Here is a 20,655-nt window from a genome sequence, read left to right as displayed (position 1 = left end):
TTTATTTTTTTTACATTACAAAAGGGCTTTTTATACTATTTCTGCAGTGATATTCTCTGTATAAGTATGTGTGTATCTTGTCATAGCTTTATGTTATGCTACTGCTAGGTAAGAAAGCTTGAGAAGATACTTATTCTCTTGTTTCTGAGCGCTCAAAATTCTTACTGCATTATCACTGAAGTCATTAAACTTTGTTTCAGTGTCAGTGACTGTGTTATCCAATCATTGACTCTAAAGAGTCCTTCATTGACTCTAAATAAGGTCTTTTTATGAAATTTTGAAGGAAGTCTGAAGATTCCGAATGTTCTGAAGGCTAAGGTTTCTTAAGTTCCATGTGATATAGATAATATTTGGTACTCTTTGAAGAAGCTTATTGTTAACTTTGTAGCTCTTCAATCATGGAAATTTAAAAAAAAAAATCTAGGTTTTTTTAATGCATTTTGTTTTCAGTATTTTTCAGTTCCCCTATGAAGACTGATTACCTGGTCAACATACCATTGCCAGAACTCACTTTCTACCTATTCAGATCAGTCCTAAAATTTTACTTACATGCTGAGTCTGTCTTACAAATGTTTACAAATAGCTGTCAATGTCTAATTTGTATTTTATGTCCAGCAGGCTCGCAGATGGGTCAGGGACTGTGGAGAATTGCTAGAAACCAGCAACTGCAGCAGCAAGGATACAGTGGACAAGGCTATCTTACCAGAGAGCATGGTAGGAGGATACCTGCTAACAATGTTTCCAATACAAGCCATCGCAAACAAGCTCAAGGAGGCATTGACATCTACCACCTGCTGAAGACGAGAAAATCTAAAGAGCAAGAAGGATTCATTAACCTGGAAATGTTGCCACCAGAGCTCAGTTTTACCATTTTGTCATACCTGAATGCAACTGATCTCTGTCTAGCATCATGTGTCTGGCAGGATCTTGCTAATGATGAGCTCCTCTGGCAAGGGTAAGCCCGATAAAAGAACTATCACCTGGGCATAGTAAAAAGTATTAGATTTTAAATTTTCCTCAGTAAGTGCTTTTTGTCTTCCTAACCTAGCAAAGGTTTCCTAAGTTAAATGAGATTTATATAGAGCAAATATATATCGTTTAAAAATGTGTTATTCTGGATTTCTAATTAGTATGGGGTGTTACTGGAGATTACTGCATACACAAGCATGCTTGGAACAAGTATACATGTGTATTGTTAAACACCTGGTGTTTGAGATAGCACGGGGTAAAAACAGGGACCTGTCTTCACTTTTGTATTAGCTCACAGCACATCTCAGGTGTTTGTATCATTACTTCTCTGAACTTTGAACAGTTGTCTAGCTTAAGCAAGCAAACCTATTCAGCCAGACTTCCAAAGGAGGAGAAGTGAGAACTCATCTACTACACTTGAAGCAAATTAGGTGTACCTTTTTTGGAAGACGGTTATGGAGGGAGGAAAGAAAATGTCGTTTTTTCTCAAGTGAAATTTCTTCAGCCTAACACTTGAAACATGTTTATATATAACATACGCAGAATTTGTATGTCTGGGAAATAAATAAAGGAACATTTTTAAGATAAAATAGTGTAATATCAAAATGTAATTAACATATTCTTTGGTATTTTATGTTTTACAGCACTAGGAAACAGTTATGAAATCATACTTACCTTTAGAGTAGGTAGTCAACAAAACTTTTCACTTTTTTCACAACATTTTCTGCTCCCTTATCAGACAGTATTACTACTGTAGCAGTTGGGTTGCTGTTCAGATTGTTTATTTACCTTTCATTATGCTCTACATCTGTTCCTCCCCTCATCTGTTTCCTTGCCCAGCTGAATTTGAATTAAGCAGCTTCCCTTCTTATGCTTTTGAACCTAGCAAAAGGATAATGTAGCGTAACTTCTTAGTCACAATTGTTCTGCTGTTGGGGACTGTTGTATTGACAGGAAACAGGAATTCTAGTGAAGGATACCAGTAAGCTTCTAAGTTTACCAATATGCTTTGTACTGTGCTCAGTTCTTGGTATCAAACCAGCCTAAATAAAAATAAAATCCCTAGACCAAAGCTTGAAGATAGTAGAGCTTCTTAATTACATGGAGTATATATTCTTAACATGTGGGGTGGAAATACATATTTTCCTTGAAGTTCATTCTGGGAAACAGTTCAACCATTTTTGGTGCGGTCTTTCCAAATAATACTCACATTCATACCACATTTCTTTTGGTACTGAAAATGTGTCCTGATTTAGCGATAAATAAAAACCTCAATTTGCATAATCTCTGTAAAAATCTTCCCTATTCCACACGTGTAAGGGTGTGTTTAAGCTTTGGCAAGTACTGTGGTTGCAGTTCCAAACTCAGTCCAAATAGGAGCCAGATTCCAGAATTGAAAACAGAATCTTTGCCATGTCTCCAGTGACTACCTGCTGGGTCCTAAAAATTGTTCCTAATTAGTTACAGGGCAGGTGTGTTGAAGCAGAACTACCCGTTCAATAACGAATCTAGAGTCTGTAGAAAGGGAGTTGCAGATGGTATCATCAAAGAAACTGAGATGAGGGACAGATATTGATGAAACTGATGTGGAGTCAGGGTGGAATAAAAAGTAAAGAAGCTTAAAAGTTATAGAAGATGGAGAGGGAGGGGACTGGATCTAGTTGTTAGGACTGGCCAATTAGGACAAGAGGAAGAAGAGCTGGGTGAAGAAGGACAGATGGGGAAAGTGCTGAATTATTGGCATAATTGTGTGCAGATACAGTGTCCAATTCACTAGGACACAGGAAAAAAAACACAATGTTTTAATCTGTCATAGTACCCCAGGAGAACAGCTTGTTGCTGTTCTCCAGGTTCTAGGAGTGCCAGAGGTCTCTGCTGTGTGGTTGTCATTATAATGCCACCTATTGGGATATGTTTTGATATTACACTCAAATACACCAAAGGCTGTATGAAGAAAACGTTAATCATATAATTGAAGATTTTAGAAAAACATGGCAAAAAGACTTAATAACTGTTACAGCAGCCTACTTCTAACTTTTCCTATGGCTCGAGTATTAGCTTTGCAGTGTTGATTACATTTTGCTTCTGTAAAATCCATGAAATTCGGAAAGGAATTTTTATAATAGATTAATTCTATTTTCATAGGTTGTGCAAATCCACTTGGGGTCACTGTTCTATATACAATAAGAATCCGCCTCTAGGATTTTCTTTTAGAAAATTGTATATGCAGCTAGATGAGGGCAGTCTCACCTTTAATGCCAACCCTGATGAGGTAAGTGAACTGTTGCTGACAGTAATAAACAGTTACAATAATTGTGATTGGGTTTTTTTATAATTATAGCCATATAAAAACAAAGTTTTGATCATTGTTTGTTTTACTGTAGGGATGGTTAATACTGAGCTACAGCAGTATTCTGGTCTCTTTTTTTGAGTATTGTACCTGTGTACATCATTTACATGACTTGCCTGTTAAGTGCTCTGTACACTTCTGTGGATGCCAGAAATTCATTACCACGTATTAACTTAGGAACAAGGCAAATATCCTAACTGAAGAGACAGAGGTGAATTGTAAGAGCATAACAATGAGCTTACATAAATAAAAATGTTGAAATGCATAGTATGAGTTTGGTTCCGTTTAGGCAAAGCAGGATGAGGTATAAAGTCTGATTACTTCTATCGCAATCACATTTTCTTGTAGGGGATTTTCACCTATTTCCACTATCAAGGAGCAAATCTTGAAATATGAAAAAGATCTACTGCTGAACTATCCTGAAAATCAGTTTGATTTAATTTCTGTAGGTGTTTGTTGTGCATAATCTTTTCTTCTAGAGCAACATAAATTTATCTTTTAAAAAAAAATCCCTTGTCAGACTGAAAGGTTTCCATATATAAGTTCATGTAACTAACTGGAAAAGTCAGTTTCTGCTTTCAGTCTGTCAACTTTCAAAGAAGAAAACAGTTTGAGAGTAGACAGCTTTTGCCTGGGAGATAGACAGTTAATGCCCAAGTGGCAGAGAGAGCCTTTTGTGTATGAAACAAGACTCCTGCTTCATGTTTCCTAGGAAGAGAGTGTACACAATACTGAACAAAATGCTGTTAACTTCCTGCATATAGTTACACATATGCATGGAAGTGGTAATTGAGTAAATCTCAAGTAGAAAAAAGATTGAGATATGAAAAGAAACACTTCTAGAAGCAAATTTCACGTAGCTGAAATGATACAGAGTGAACTTGTGACCATAGGGAAAAATAAATAAACCAGTTCTCTGAATCATTGCAATAATGTAATTTCGTTTAAGTTCTTGCTTTATCTCATATTCTGCTTGATTAAGAGACCATTACTTTTATCACTCACAGATAGACTATTTTGTAATTTTCAAGACATCAGCACCTGGCCACTTGAGTGATTAGTATTGTTTTCTGCAGAATTTTCACAAATTTGGTAATAAATGTGAAAGTTTTCAAACTAGATGCAATATTTAGGTAACTTACATGTTTTCAGTAATATATCAAGTATATTGCTAGCAGCATTGCCCGTCCAAACTAGCTCAGTTTACAATGTACCATTATATTTCAATCTTATTTATAGTAATCTTGGTATATTTAAAGCATTTGGAGCCTTCAGAAAAGGCATGTAATAGAAGATTCATTGTTTTTAAAGGCAATTAAGATCTGCAAATTAGAGCTAACTTATGGTATACCTAAAATAGTTATTAACTTTATTCTGTTACTCTTGCTTCTTCATTGTGGTTATATTTTACAATAGAAGTACAAACACTCTGCTTCAATGAGAGATGAGAACCTCAGGGTATCCTAAGGGCTCTGTTCCTCTCTCCCTGTGGAGCACCGTAGCCTGGTAGGAATCATTCAGGGCCTGAGTTTCAGGAGAATTCACAAATACTGTTGCTTTTACTGTTTACAACTGTGATATTGGCAGAATTATTATTATAAGGACACTGTGACTGGAACGTATGATATGACATTCCACTATTACAAATTGTGTCTCCGAATTTCCTGCCAAACTCTGCTTTACATTTGATAACAGACCTGATCAAAGTACTATAAAAATAGGAATACTTACAGCCACAGGAGCAAGATTCTCCAAAGGACACCGCCCATGTCATGAAAATGGGTAACCAGGCTCCACAGCAACAGCTCCAGAGCTAGCGGTGGCTCACGGGGTAGGGAAGAGCATCTGCACACTTTGTGGTAGGATTCTCTGGTTAGCCATTGTTGTGTGCATGGTGTTGTGATATCTGCTGTAATTTAACGTGTTGATTGTGTGCATGAGCTTGCATAATTCATAGCAGGTGCTCACATTCTGCTAAAAGGATGTGCCTAAACACATGACATGTAATCTGAAAAAAAAAAAACCTCCAGTGCATGTTTGGGATGGGCTTTTTTTGGGGTTTTTTTTGTTTTGTTGGTTTGGTTTGGTTTTTGGGGTTTTTTTGTTGGTTGGTTGGTTTTGTTGGGTTTTTTCATATGGCACCACCATTGTAGACAAGATTTTGTTGTTTCTTTGGTGAGAGGGGATAGTTTAGAGGTAGTATTAGCACTCAAATATAATTACGTTGTTTAATCTGCCACCTTGGTTTAAAGAGTGTATGGTGTATGTGAAATGTTTCTCATGCAGTGCTCATTTCATCTTGTGTGCTTATGACTCAGAATTTGTAAGCAACCAGAAGTTATTTCCCATTGTTTTGTATCCAGTTTGTAACTCCCTACAAAATATTTTGTCAAGTTTATTACATGGATCAATGCTATGTAGCTAAAATTGAAACTAAAGGTACAAACAAGAATCTTCTGGTCAGGAAAGATTTTTTTTTTTTTTTTTCATCCTTAATGATGAAAGGATGGTTCTTAGTGGTTCTAACTGATCTATTTAATAGCATTATTTTTATGGACCTTCTGGAATCTACTGTACCCAAACTGTCTTTAGTGAGGTCAGGATTTCCTTTGCATAGCATAATAATAAAGTACAGTAAGACAGTGCTTATACTAAACCTGTCTTTACACTATTCTAGTTGTCTCATTCTGCAAGCTGCCCTTAGTTTTTGACAGGGAGGCCAGGTTTTTCTAACCTTTCCCTGGTTATAAATTGTTAGCTACCTGTGTAAAGCTACCTTACCTGACTTTTAATTATAGATAGTCTGTGGATGATGGATTGTTCACTGTGCTGTATTTGTAAGCAGTTTTTTGAAACTTACTCTGTTTCATAGTGACCTACTAAGCAAGCCAGTTTTGAGATTTACTGGTCTGAGAAATAGTATAACTGTGTGTATGTTGTAGAGGAAAGAAATTCTTTTGTGTGATTTATCAAAAAAGTTGGAAAGGAGTATTGAGCTGAAACCTTTTGATATTTCTATGTTAAAATCAGAGTGGTTTAATCTTGTAAATTATTAGTTATGGATTCTGTGTAACATGAAAAATACTTCCTCAGTCTTTTTGCGATTTCTGCTATCCTGTTTGAATCAGTGAGACTGTATTTTAAAGACATACAGTGAAAGAGACACTGTTTGAAATGTATGTTACATATTGTGTCCACATTTGTTTCCAAATGTCTTGAGTCCTAACTTAGTAAAATGGTCTTAAAAATTTGTATTATACAATAGTTCATCAATACTCTGCATTGTTCCAGAAGATACACCATTAGATTTATTAAGATAGTGTACTTCCCTAGAAAAATGAGAACAGTAATACCATATGTATCTAATTATTATTTACTAATAATGTCAACGTTACCTAGAATAACCAACAGAAGTTGAGACACTGCTATACTAGATACTGATTCCAAAATTTCTGTGCCATTAACTTAGGATATGTCTGGTTTGTTTTGTATGCATATCTAAACAGAGGTGTCAAAGGCAACTACAAAAGTTTTAATGTTGACTGCTGTACTGAAGTGCTCTGAAAGTACTCTTAGCAAAGAAGATAGTCAATGTAGAAGTGGAATTAACACTGAAAATGAAATGTTTTCCATTTTAGAGATCCTATATGGATGTAAACAAATCCAAAGACTATTGGAAACAGGTAGAAAACAAGCCAGGAGTGTCAGTGCCGTAATAGAATAGGCAGGCAAAACAAGCATTGTGTGCGAGGAAAAAAAAAACAACTGTAAAAAATAACATACTGAAATACAACAAATGGCTTTTGTTGTTACTGTTAGTCTATATTTAAAATTATTGTTTGCATGTATAATTTAAATCAACACTTCCATACATTAATATTTTATCCAGAGCTGTCTGAAATTCAGAGATAACATGCTTGCCACAGAGGCACAGTTTAAGGCATCCTTCCTAATTCTCTAATGCTAAGAATATTACAGTCCTCTGAATTAGAATTTAAAAAATACTGTATGTGCTCATTCCACAATGTTTCCCAAGTGTTAAAAAGGTCTCTTCAGAGCTGACAGATCATGGCACAGAATAGCCTACCAGACTGCAGTCAAATGTTTCCTAAGAGAATCACCAGCTGACTGATAAGTAATCTTAGTATAGGTTTTAATAGTATGTAGGGCTACCTACTTCAGCTAGTATATATGCCACAAGCGACCATTTTAGCTTCCAGAAGTGATTTATTTGAAACAAGGTTCTGAGAGGTTTTCAAGGTAGTATTTACGGTGTTACGAAAAACAGATTCAATGACATGCTGTAAATCTTGTAAAAAAATTTCATTTGCTGTGAGACAAAATTTAACAACTTAAAAGAGAAATCAGGCTTCTACTGTTGCAAAGTATTTTTGATAGCTTAGGATTAAACGAAAACAACTAAAAACCATGGCATGTGGCGAACTATATTTTATTTGTTTAATTGTTTACTTGTGAAGGAGCTGAGGAAAAGGCATTCACAGGGAAAGATATTGTCAAGCATTATGCGTGGTAGGGGAGAAAGGAATTAGAGATAGAGAATAATGCAGTCTTTGTAGCCTGTCAGATGGAGATCCTACATTGAGTTGCAAGCTAGTGCAGGAGAAAGAAACTGCAGCATTTACCGTCACAGAGAAACAAACCCACTATCTTAAAGAAGGTGTTATATTCATCCTGCCTCTTCTGTGTCATGTTAGGTATTTTCTGGATGTGTTGCAGAAGTGTTTGTTAATTGCAGCAGGAATGCTATTCAAGACTTCCCCACCAGCCTTCAGTTTGTATTACCTTAAGCTAATACTTCTTACTGAAGCAAACACATAAATCTTATTTACTCAGGATATATGTAAAGGAGATACTGTGCTACTCATCTTACATAAATTGCCAAAATCCTTGCTGTTATCTCCCATTTTTAATTTCTTATTTAGCTCTGACTCAAGAAAGTACTTAAAATGTGGTCCATGACAAACTTAAATATGATCTAATTTGGACTGAAATGCAAGATGATAGAGCAGTACACATTACATTGTCATCCTAAATATAGATTTTTCTTAAAATTGGGGCATAACACTGCTAGATTTTTTGGTTTATTCTAAAAACCTTTATGTTTTTATTTATTTGTATAAACCATTATTTTAACAAAATAAATGTATCTTGATTAACTGCTGTTTTCTATAAATACATAAGCAAAAACTATGGATTGGTAAAAACAGCTAGTTAATACTACACGTTTCTTGGCTTTTAATTTGTGTTCTTAAATGTATATTCTAACTATTTACCTGCTTGATACAGCTAAGACTTTGCTTTACTAAGATACTTCACAAAATGCTCCAAACCTGTGCTCAGTCCTTTATTTCTTTTTCACGCAAAATTCAAGAGCCCTGGGAAATTTAGTTTATACATTGAATGACAGGTTGCCCCTACATCTTTGTGGCTGTAAGGTAAACTAAAAGGTCAGACTTAAAAAATATTGTGAAGTTTGATATCAGAAGATTTATGAAAAAAATATTTCAGAAATATTTGAAAGGTGATTTAGGTTGTGGCCTTGGTACATTATTCTATGCAGAAATGCACTATCTTACTCATTTTACATTTCATTCTTATGCTATACTCAATCTGTTGTACTTAAGTATTGCAACACTTCTTGGTAACAAAAGCTGAGAACTGCTCCCAGCCCCTGTCAAACTGAATCGGAAGAACTTGGTTAGTTATTCTCAGGTTTAGATTTTTGCTGTTGAAAAGTGTGAACATTTTTAAAATCAGTTAGTTGGGTTTTGATTTCTGAGATTGTAAGGAAAATAGTTTTAAGCTTTGGGATATTTCAATGACCAGAGAGAATCCAGAATATCACTGAAATACTTTAAATTTGCTGTGTTTATTCTATAAGAAATGTGTGTTTGGTAAAAGTGTAAAATTCTGGAAATCATGACTATAAATTATATGCAATGCTGTATTTTTAAACTATCTTTATGTTAGGCATAGTGTTCTTATTTATGTGTATGCATATTTATATATGTTGATACTTACCTATGCTTTGAAATCAGCGTGCTTGTGTTTATTTGCATTATTGCACATTTAAACAAATGCATTTAATGCATCTATTTGAATGTGATACATTGTATACATGTGAGAACATTACTGTTTTAATGAAAGATTTTGAAGACAAAACACATTATGGCTAAGATTTTCTTATTTGCAAACGTTATGAAATTACCAGTTATGGTCCCTGCAACATTTTAAATACCATTACAATAGTATGAAAAACAAAATACGGATACACACCGTAAAGAACTTATTAAAGAACCATCATGCTCATTATGGGGTTCATAATTTAAAATTTTCTACTATGACTGTGTGTAAAATCTCAACCATAACACTAAATTGTCTCTTGGCATTTGATTTATAATTTTAGAGTGTATTCTGCATGTTGAAATGTGATTTAGAGGAGGAGAAGTCATTCTGAAAAACCAGTTAATTTGTAGGATTACATTCCTACATTGTGAAGTAAAATACTTGTTCCTAAATACATTACGAAGATTAAACATATTTATATGTATTTTATCTCAGGGAGTCAACTACTTTATGTCCAAAGGCATACTAGATGATTCACCGAAAGAAATAGCTAAGTTTATCTTTTGCACAAGAACACTGAATTGGAAGAAGCTGAGAATCTACCTTGATGAAAGGTAATTAAAATTTCTCTTAAGACATTTTCTATTAATTGTCATTGTTTATCCCCATTTGTCAATATTTTGAATGTAGAGATGCCACTTCAATGATGTAAAAAGGCAAAAAAATGCAACTAAGTAATGATTCTTCTAAATCTGAATAGTTACTCCATTGAAGTATTTATGTGCTGTAGCACTTAATAAGAATCCTCAAAAATATCACCTATAAATGATAAATCTCACATCCTCACAAAATCTTATAAAGATATTTGCTAGTTTTTTTGACTGACGGTTTGTTTTCCCTTTCTTGTGGGTCCTTTTTAGAAAAAGTAATTATCACTTTACTAAAGGATGATAGCTTTTTAACTAATGTTGAATCATCTCACCATTACTTGGTTGTCTGATATTTCTTGATTGGAAGTTGCACACGCCTCCTGACAGGGAAGGGAGCAGCCTGTTGGAGACATGAGAGCTGCAGAAGGGAACTGTGTCCCTGCTGTAGAGTGCTGTTGTCTCCACAGTGCTTTCTCATGCCAGCAGGTTGGGGGAGGGCAGTATCACGAAGGAGAACAGTAACTGCACCTGAATAGGAAGAACAGAGGGCCAACAGCACTTCAACAGGAATCCTCTCCTGCTTCTCCTCCTCCTCAGCCTGTACTACTAAAGGAATAAAAGGAGTCTGTAATGTTATCACCACTGGCAATCCTGTGCAGTAAAATTTCAGATTTGTGAATCTCTTAGATAATAATAAAAATGCAAAACCATTTAATGGATGAGATTGCATGTTAAGGTTAGCGACTCCTACTGCCATTTATCTTCCCTTCATAAACAGAGTGTGATCAGACAATAAATACAAAAACTACTTTTTTAAATATTGAAACTCATGAGCAAGATGAAAATCAGGTTAAACATAGGAAAATACTCTTAGGTTCACTTCAAATTTGCTTCCAATTTTTTTTCTACTGTCTTTTGCACATCTGGTAATACAGATGTAGTTTGAATCTTTTATATGTGTTTGTGTTCAGTGCAAAACACTTGAGAACATCACATTCTGATGGACTTGCATGAGCAAATTTTGCCTAGCTGAAGACTGGTTTTAACAAGACAATCCTGTAACAGCTTCTACTTAGACATCAAGATGTGTGACACACATCAATTTATTCCCTTTACTGCCTTTTTTAATGGTTTTGTCACAGATTAAAGGAATCAAAGCCTCTGTGTAGACCTTGATTGAATATACTTACAAACTTTGAGTTCTGATTCGTGTATGTTTTTATAGTGTTTGGCTACAAACAGGCAAATAACGTGTTTATGTTATCTTTGTTCTAAAGATAATATATATATATATATATGTTTATACTATCTTTGTGCTTTGCTGTTAGTGATAATTTTGCCTTCTAGCAAAAACAAAAGCTCCTGCTATTCTAAAGATTTAATTTTTATTTTTAACCTCTACACATTTTCATATTGAAACAGATAAAAGAAACTTTTCTAATGCTACGGGTTTTTGTTCTGCCAGGAGAGATGTTTTGGATGACCTTGTGACGCTGCACAACTTCAGAAATCAGTTCTTGCCAAATGCACTGAGAGAGTTCTTCAGACACATTCATGCTCCTGAGGAGCGTGGGGAGTACCTTGAAACTCTCATAACAAAGTTCTCTCACAGATTCTGTGCTTGTAATCCTGATTTGATGAGAGAGCTTGGCCTTAGCCCTGGTAAGCAAAAATGAGCAGTGGATCAGTCTTTATACTTATGGATGATGCTACTGTTTCTGATAGCTTTGAAATGAGCACCTAAATGTGTATATCTAAAAGCACAAAATGGTTCAGTTGGAAAAAAACAAAAAATCAAAAAATGTACAGATTCTTTTTTTTAGCTGATTAGTTTGGTTTATGTCCATGGTATCTTTCCTTCATTTTTATATGTACTTTGAGCTTTTTTCTTTTCTGAAGTTTCTCTTGCAGAGTCTTACACGCGTAACATTTTACCTTGTGGATAGTCTCAGAGAAATGAAAGGGGATATTGGGCCACATTCAAGTTAACAAGCATTTCTAATTAGTTGGAGGAGGCAGTTTTCAGCAGTGGAACTGCTTACATATTTAAAAGAAAAGCTTTTGCAGGATGTTGGTTTTAGTTTATACAAACTTCAAGAATCTGTTTAAATGAAAATATATAAAGCCCTTAGTGGCTTTTGGATTATGTAGAAATATTAAGAGATTTGTAAATTCTCATTTAGCAGTGTGCTGACGTTATTACTTTGAAATTTGCTGTATTAAGTTTTATTTCTATGGATATCGTTCTGAGTAGTTGTATGTATATATATGTAAAATTATGAGCCTAGATGATAAAGACCATAAGATTCTTAGATAGGGAATAATACTTTTAATGATCACAGTTTCTTTTTTAAACTTTTTTTTAATTTATTCTCTCTTGTCTAGATGCAGTTTACGTACTGTGTTACTCTTTGATTCTACTTTCGATTGATCTAACAAGCCCTCACGTGAAGAACAAAATGTCAAAGAGGGAATTCATCCGAAATACCCGACGAGCTGCACAGAATATCAGTGAAGATTTTGTAGGGCACCTTTATGACAACATCTACCTTATTGGCCATGTGGCTGCCTAAAAGCACAATTTGCTAGCACTTAAAATTTGTAATTTTCAAAAACTACATCAATTCAAGATATTACTTATTTTGTAGAGATGGGGGTTATTTTAGTGCTGGTCATTCTAACCTCTGTATGCAATCAAAAGTTTGTGTGTGTAAGTGTGTGTATGTGTAAACTACCTTTTCTATCTATTTACTGTGGGAACAGAAGGATTTTCTTTTCATAATTTTTTTTAGTTTTGCACAAAACAATGCCATTAGTCTGACACAGCCGTTTATGAATGTTAAACTGACATTACAGTCTAAGCTGAAAAAGTGGTGAATTTGTGCATTAGATCTGCTTGAAACTTTAATAAGTTCATTCTTTTTAGAATACCATGTAATGTGTATATATTTAACTAAAGAGATTTATAATCATAATTATTTTATTGTAAAGTATTTTAACTAAAATTTCTCCTTTTATCTCTTAAATTAGTGTTTGACTTTCGTTTGCATTTTTTTACAATGCTAACTACCTCAAATACTTAAGTTCAAGGGACATTGATCTGAATACTACAATAAAGTTTATTCCAGGAGATTATAGAACACTTGTAAAATATCTAAGCTAGTGTTTTATACTATATTTATTAACTTGAATTACCATGTTGCCAATCTGCTATTCACTCAGTTTTAAAGATTACAGCCTCTATTTTAAAGATGAGCCCTGATGCCATACAGGGTTAGCCAGGGGAAATCATGCAGTGTACAGAGAGGTTTACGTTGTTTACATACACAACCTATTTTGCAGATAACTGGTTTTTGGGAGACAGAGCAACTACAGTCACCTGTTCAACACAGTAAGCAAGAAAAAATCTGAACAGGGAAAGTGGTAGGAGTAACGTGTTGCTGCTTTCAACTGGTTCCCTCAGTCTAGAAGTGTCAATGATGGAAATGCCTTGGCAAATGTATACCAGATGACTCGTTGCTAAAGCTGTAAAAACTGACAGTGCAAGATTAGAGCAGTGACTGTGCAGGTTTGGAGAGCTGTTTCAGAGTCAGATACTGAATTACTTTCTAAGTCAGTCATGTAACTAGATTTTAAACAGCTCTAAATTTGTGGAAATACTTCAAAAATTACTTGGTCAGGTTGTGTCTTGACATTTTCTGAAGTGTGGAGAATATTAGCAGTGGAACTGCTGTGCTTGTGCAGGAATTGACTAAGGATTTGCCTAGTTTTTGTTCAGACAGCTCATGGAGCAGTTGACACAACATGTAGTTGAAGTAAGAGCTGTTGCTGATTATGTTTGTTTACATGATATTCAGCTATCAGTAGCATCTGGATACATCATGGTAACAAGTATATTTTTTCTTTTTCCCTACTGTACCATGAGATGATGTGGGAAGGTATTCTTAATCTGTAAAACAGAACTAATCTGAGTTTTTGCATAGAAAGCTTATTGCAGAGCCAAGAATTTAATTCAGGAATGACCCCTCACAGCTATGCCCTTTGCCTATGCTGCTGCTTTCTGTTTAGCACCTAGGGAGTGTTACATTTTTTAGGTGTGAGAAGGACAGTCCATACAAGGGTCACGTAAATGATGGGAAGATGTAGCTATTACTGCTATTTCAAGTGTTTATCTCTCTGCTCCACAAACCAAAATGCATGCAAAAAAGTACTTTTTTATTGCATTACCTTTGATCAAGTGTAAATGCCATTGCATTTATGTAGCATACACAGCCAAAGCCAGGAGCCAGCAGTATTGTGGTGGTCGTGTTCCAGACAGGTTTGCAGTATCACCTGCCTTGCTCAGGATAACTACTCCTCACCCAGTGTTGTTTCATCTATTGCAGAAAGTCCAAGGATGCGTTCTGCAGTGGTCAGTTAATCTCAAACACAAATTAGGAATGTGTGACACAGTGGAGAGCTTTGTTTAAGGCACAGGTGTCTGCTTCTCTATTACAGAAAAAAAAAATTGAAACCTTTTAATGTAATTTGTAAAACCAGTTATAAAGAACAACATTCTCTGGGCTCTTCAAAGTGATCTGAAGTGGAGACAGCAGAATATACTTTTCTAAGAAACACTCCTTAAAGGTTACATATTTTAAAAGAAGAATTCAGTGAATTTTGAAATTAGAACTTTTCTTTTTAGATAATATTTTCTTCTCAAACCACAAATGCAGGGCAAAGTTTAATTCTCTTCTGACATATGCTTAGGTTGACATTAGTGATACTGGTTTTGATTTTGCACTAATAAGAGAGTACAAATTGTTAGTCTGCATTTGTCCTAATTTCCAATTACCCTGATACAGTACAAAACATTCAGCCAGACAGAACATGTTTTTTTCTGGAATAGATGAGTACATCTAGCAAGGTCTAGAAAACTGCTAGAAGGCCAGTGTAGCAGCCAAGAAGATAAATTAGAAACAGGATTATACAATTCAAGTTTCCATAAGACAAGGCCAGAGCAAAAGAAAACAAAACCCTAATGACATTCAGATAACAGCATCTGATCTTCACAACAGGATTTTGAACAGTGTTAGAGGATTAGCACCCAATTCATGCTCTACATTATGTTATTAACTCAGAGTGGAATAGAAAACAGTGAATGCAACATGCCAAGTGTGAATTCCCTCAGAGGCAATCACGAAGCAACTAATTAATACAGACATTTCGTCTGTCCTTTTTCCAGTTTAAGTCTGTCTCTAAAGTGGCTGAGAAGTAATTTTTTGCATTTTAGCAATCTAGACTTTACATGAAGTTAAACAATTTTCTGTCTTCAAAAGAAAAAGTCTTAATTAGGTGTAACAGTACTCTTAAAAGTTGACAAAAATTTTCTTGGTTGTCCTCCAAAAACTCTTTAAAAACCAAAGTTTTATGCAGTTTTCTTCAATGCACTCGGTGTCTACACACACATTTTAAAATAATGATGCTTCATTGATCCATGTGTCACTAAATCATGGATGTGGAAATAGCTACTTGATCGAGCACTTCAGAAGACTTAGGCAGAGGATCTCAAGCCGAATCACATGAGCATGATCATGCTTATAACTGTGAAGTGTTTCCCAAGCTGGTGTGATTCCACCACTGCATGTCCTTTGAACTTTGGCCATGTGGTGTTGCCTTAACTCTTAACTGTATGCACTATACACAGCACTGAAGGAAGAAGTGAGCCTACAGCCCATCCCCCTGCAAACACTCACTGTTCTGTCCTAAAAGACACTAGAATTGTTCTGAATTTCTGAAAGTTTGGTAACTTCAGTATACACAGATGTGACAGAAGGAAAACTTTGTGTTGGGAAAGTGAGTGTACCTGTGTCCATGTAAAGTGTCACACAAATGCAGCTCGTGTTTGCTTTTATTATAAAGTCTGAGGCTCTGATTGCATTTATTGAAGGAAAATGGCATATATTAGATATTCACATAGCTTAGCTATAGACAGCATCTGATATTATCTCTTTTCTCAAACTCTATTTCTGTCTAGAATACTTTCCATTCAAACTCTAAACAACACATTTATACAGCTTTGACTTTTTAAAATAAATCAAAGCTGCTAGAACACACAGAAGCCCAAACAAATACAAGTTTGAGACATGTTTGTCAATTCTGAAGCAAGTGAGAAATTTGCATTCAGGGAAAAAAATTCAATTTGTTCTCTTTAACCTTTCCTTTTCACCCCCCACATTGGAAAAAGAAAAAAATGTAAACAGTTTCAAAATACAGCTTTAAGAAAATAAACTGGCTAGCTGGACAAATAAATGTTACTATTTCTTCTTCAGTATTCTGCAGTTATTAATGTTCTTAACATAAACAAGTTTATCAATAAGGAACTGCTCTTTTTCAAAGTGGTAATACTTTTGTACTCTCTGTAAGGATGTCATTGTGCAATCTGATACTGTTTATAGCTCTGTTTTTAGAAAACAGGTATTGTTTTAAGCACTTAAACAAAATTGAGGTATACCTCCTTGAAAATGTTAAAATGTCAAAATTATAATAAGTATTTGGGAAAGTCAGATTTACTTGCCCTCTATTGAATTGGGATTTTTTTTCCTTTTAAAATATTTCATGGATGTATTACAGCTAATAAACATTGAGGCTGATGACTTGTTCTCTGCCATTGTAAAATCTCATCCTCTAAGCTCAAAAGCACTATTAAAGTGGGCAAAGAACAGATTCCTGTGTCTCCCATTGGCATTTTATGGTTTCATTTTGCCTTGAAAGAGAAATACAAACTTTTATATTCTGCATTTAATAGTGATTTCAGTAAGATAAAATTTTATGTGATAATCTAATATTATTTATGAGATGTTTAAAGTTCAGACTTGCCATGTGTGATTAAATCATAATCAAATAGCTAGGAGTTTTTACAGAAGTGTGTCTGTAAAAAACCTAAAAGAGATCACATTGCTTCCTTATCACCTCAGGTTTTTTTTACTAATATTAATGTTAGTAAATTTGCAGTTTTCCTTTCTTATTCATATAAATATGAATATTTGGAAAATATTTAAAATAGAATAGAGAATTATTAGAGAAAATATTTAAATGGAATACTTCCATTTCTTATGTGAAATTTACTTGAAAAACAAACTTTCTGTACTTGAAATATTAGAAAAGAAAAAAAAAAACAACTTCAATCCGTTGAAAGAAAAAAGAGGCTCTTAATTTTCAGTTGTGTGGTTCACTCATAGACCCTAATAGAGAAAACAAGCAAAAAGCACTTTTCTAATTCCCAGCAATGAAAAAAATGACTTTTTTAAGCTTAAGAATAGTGTATGTGTGCCTAACAGAAATCAAGCATGGTTTTGTGAAAGCAATATGGTCAGGATACCAGTTATTTTCAGAGAGAGTATTCATTTGTAAAAGTTAGCTTTCTTCTTGGCAGTGTTGGAGTGGAATGTTGGATTTAATTTAAAATGATTAATGAGATTTTGTCAGACTCCCTGCCTTTACCACCACTGCAGTTTGTCAGCACAACAACCTGGGAAACCCGGACGCCACTCTGTCGCCCAAAACTGCTTACCAGGAAAAAATAAACCCGAGTAACTAGTGCCAGGTACGTGTCGATGGTATTGTCTTTCAGCTGTTGAAAGTTTAACTCTAAGCTGGGACATCTACACATTCTGAGGAAGTGAACCTCATTTGTTATTTCAATAGTCTGTTTTTGACAGTGGATACCAGTGTGAACTTAAATTTTTCGAGCAGGCATAGCCATTTTTTTTTACCTTGTGGAAAATCCTATAATCCGTGCAGAAGAGAAAGACTTTAAAAGGGAAAAATATGTCTCAAAGCTTATTTAGCTACGTTTTTCTGGAGCAAGACCATCTACTCAATCTGCATACTGTATTCTGTTAGGAGGAGCTCATCCTTTGTGCGCTATGCATGCCAGTAGCTTGCTGAGTGGCAAGGAATGTTCTGTTGGACTTGAGACAGATGCATCAGTGTGTATGCTGACAGCCAAAATCTGACAAGTTTGCAATACTTCTCATATATGACCAGAACATAAACAGTGAGTAATTCTTTTAAAATGTAAGGTTGATACTGAAAATTATTTCCAATTTTTCTTCGTTTTCCTTGTGGAAGTTTGTTCTGTTGGTCTACAGCTTGAGTGTTGTGTTTTCTTACACATTAAATACTCAGAAAGATTCTTTCAATTTCAAAAGCAGCCTTCCCCTTCTGAGAAAACATGCCTGCCTGTGCTGTGCAAGTCCAGCAGTCACATAATGCTGTATCAAAAAACTGACCTTGAATTCACTCCTATGAACCCCTTTATACACCAGTTCTATCCATTAACTCAGCACGCAAAAAATCCTGTAGGCTTCACAGAGATGAAGGTGGTGAAAAAGTTTGTACTGCTCTGCTGCACTAGGCAGAATGTACTCCGTCAAGGGGCATGATGGCACATGGATTCTTTGCATTGCTTTTATCTTAGCTGGTTTTTAGATGTTAAAAAATATTTTCACAACTGCAGTTTCCCTGTCTTCATATCCAGAATTCAGGCTAATTGTCATAATTTCATGTAACACAACAGAACTGAAATATATTTTTATAACTGGAGAACTTTTGAGTTTACTTGCCTTCTGCAGCATAAATCACCTGCATGACAAAACAAACAAGGAAATCACAGAAGTTCTTTACAAGTGCTAAAGAAGTGCATCTCTCAGCGTGCTTCTTAGTAACCATCAAGATGCTGTACTTTTTCACATTAAATGTAACTTCTTGTTTCTATATTCCACTTAGGAATTTATATCAATAAAAGTATTTATTACTGTTATTCCACACTGTCTGAAGTCTGACAGTACCATTTCTGATTTGTACTAGCAAAAGCTGACTCTTTTGGGTTTTTTTCCCATGGAATAGCAAAAAAAATAAAGTAAATACTCAACATTCATCTATCACTGCAAAAATACAGTAAGAAATGCTTGAGTCTTTTTTTCCCTGTAAATAAAGTTTCTGTATGTAATAAAATACAGAAGTTACATGATTAGTAATCAGCTTTTGTTGAATTCTTTTTCAACTTTTTAATAGTAAAATACGATCTCCTTTTCTTGGTATTAAGTCTTCACAATGTGTGTAGTGCTGCATAACATATACTGAAAATCACAGCACTTAAAGGGCTAATCTGAAGATCTAAATGGAACATAGACATTATTCTGGCTTCCTATGTAAGATAGATTTTATTTAAAATCATAAAGACTCTGTATTGAAAATTACTTTTAAATTAGTGATATTTAATAATATTAAGTTAAATTGTCAGTCATAAATCAAGATGTATAGCCTGAGTCTAAAGACTCAAATTAGTAAAACAGAAAAAAGCAAAGGAAATTTTCTGTGATAAGACTTCATTAAAGCTAAAATTTGTTGGTTTTAATGTAGTTCAAGACAGAAGTTTTGAAGAGGTGAGACTGATGGTCTCTCTAAGAGGATACCGGGTCCCAGACATATTCATACCTCATCCTCCCTCTTTCCTGCAGTAACGTAGCAGCTTTTCTGCCCTGCCCAACGCATCTGTGCCCCTCCACAGCTCTCCACAGGGAAACAGAGCAGTCTTTCTTTGCAAACTATACCTCTTCCCCCCAAATTAGTAAATAGCATGTAATCTTATTAATCTTATTATTTTTAAAATATAAAGTGTTCTCTGTAATTTCTTCACAGTGGTTAAATAACAGAAACGAGAAAATAGCAGATGAGAGGTAGTCTCAGTGAGTATCGGTGTTTTCTAAGTACAGACAGCTCTATTATACAAAAGCAACAGAAAAGGAAGCCCATGTTGCAAAGTGTACAGTTTTATGGCAATAGCTTCCATCCATTCCAAAACCATTTGCTAATTAATTTCATGCTAATTAATGACCTTTAGTCTGCTTTAGAAGTTGTTCACCACAAATTTGAGCTAAGAATTTTATACAGAATATGAGAAAATACTTGGAGAAGGTTATCTGCATTTTCCTTGCCACACCCACCTAACAATTTACACCCCAGTAAAGTTGTTGCCCTACCTCTGTCAAAAGCAAATTGGTAACTCAAGAGAGGAGATTCAGGATATCATTGCATTGGAAGAAGTAAAGGTTTAGAAGTATCTTTAATGACTCACCTCCTAACAGAGCCATGGTCAACACACTGTGAAAGGTAATAGATGTCACTGTGTTGTTACCAACTGGAACAAAGCAGTATTCTCACATCTTCTTGGATGACGTATTAAAGAAGAGGAGCCAAAAGCAGGCTGAGGCTTTGGAGGCTTCATGCTTACTGAAAGTAGTGCTAGTAATACTGTTACTTCATACAAGTAGTGCCAAAAAGCATTTAACCTCAGAGAAAAGAGAATTAGTAAAATTCAACGATCATGATGCAAAGGAGATCTGTAAAATAAATTAGTCCCACCTGTACAGGTGCAGCAGTATATTGGTGTAAAAGAAAAGGTGTCTCAATTTTAGTATGTAACTATATGTGTTAGATTATAACTATAATTTTCTCAAGCAGTGATTATTGTAGCCAGGCCTCAGTACATAGGTGTACCACATAGTGGAGCACAGGAGAATTTGTGTGTCAGTAGGCTGATGAGGTAACCTGTCT

General features: G+C 34.9%; 1 protein-coding gene across 2 annotated transcripts; it reads left to right on the top strand.

Annotated features, from left to right (window-relative positions):
- Positions 1-593: 593 nt before the first annotated feature.
- On the top strand, positions 594-18,866 carry FBXO8 (F-box protein 8). Of its 2 annotated transcripts, XR_005626626.1 has the most exons (6): positions 594-955; positions 3,115-3,241; positions 9,902-10,020; positions 11,522-11,718; positions 12,442-17,641; positions 17,941-18,866. XR_005626626.1 is itself a non-coding variant. In XM_039700321.1 (5 exons), the coding sequence occupies exons 1-5, from the start codon at positions 627-629 to the stop codon at positions 12,627-12,629; spliced, it is 960 nt and encodes a 319-aa protein (XP_039556255.1). In that variant the 5' UTR covers positions 594-626; the 3' UTR covers positions 12,630-18,866. The 2 variants fall into 2 exon arrangements, 1 of the variants encoding a protein (XP_039556255.1); XM_039700321.1 differs by having other exon boundaries at positions 12,442-18,866.
- Positions 18,867-20,655: the final 1,789 nt, after the last annotated feature.

Source organism: Passer montanus, unplaced genomic scaffold, assembly GCF_014805655.1.
Source record: "Passer montanus isolate IOZ18808 unplaced genomic scaffold, ASM1480565v1 scaffold14, whole genome shotgun sequence".
In the NCBI taxonomy this organism is placed as follows: domain Eukaryota; kingdom Metazoa; phylum Chordata; class Aves; order Passeriformes; family Passeridae; genus Passer; species Passer montanus.
This window is presented reverse-complemented; position numbering and strand designations above follow the sequence as displayed.

Coding starts and splice junctions, on each gene's coding strand:
- FBXO8 (XM_039700321.1), top strand. CDS start 627: ATGGGTCAGGGACTGTGGAGAATTGCTAGAAACCAGCAACTGCAGCAG. Junction 3,242..9,901: donor TTAATGCCAACCCTGATGAG/GTAAGTGAACTG, acceptor ATTTTATCTCAG/GGAGTCAACTACTTTATGTC. Junction 10,021..11,521: donor AGAATCTACCTTGATGAAAG/GTAATTAAAATT, acceptor TTGTTCTGCCAG/GAGAGATGTTTTGGATGACC.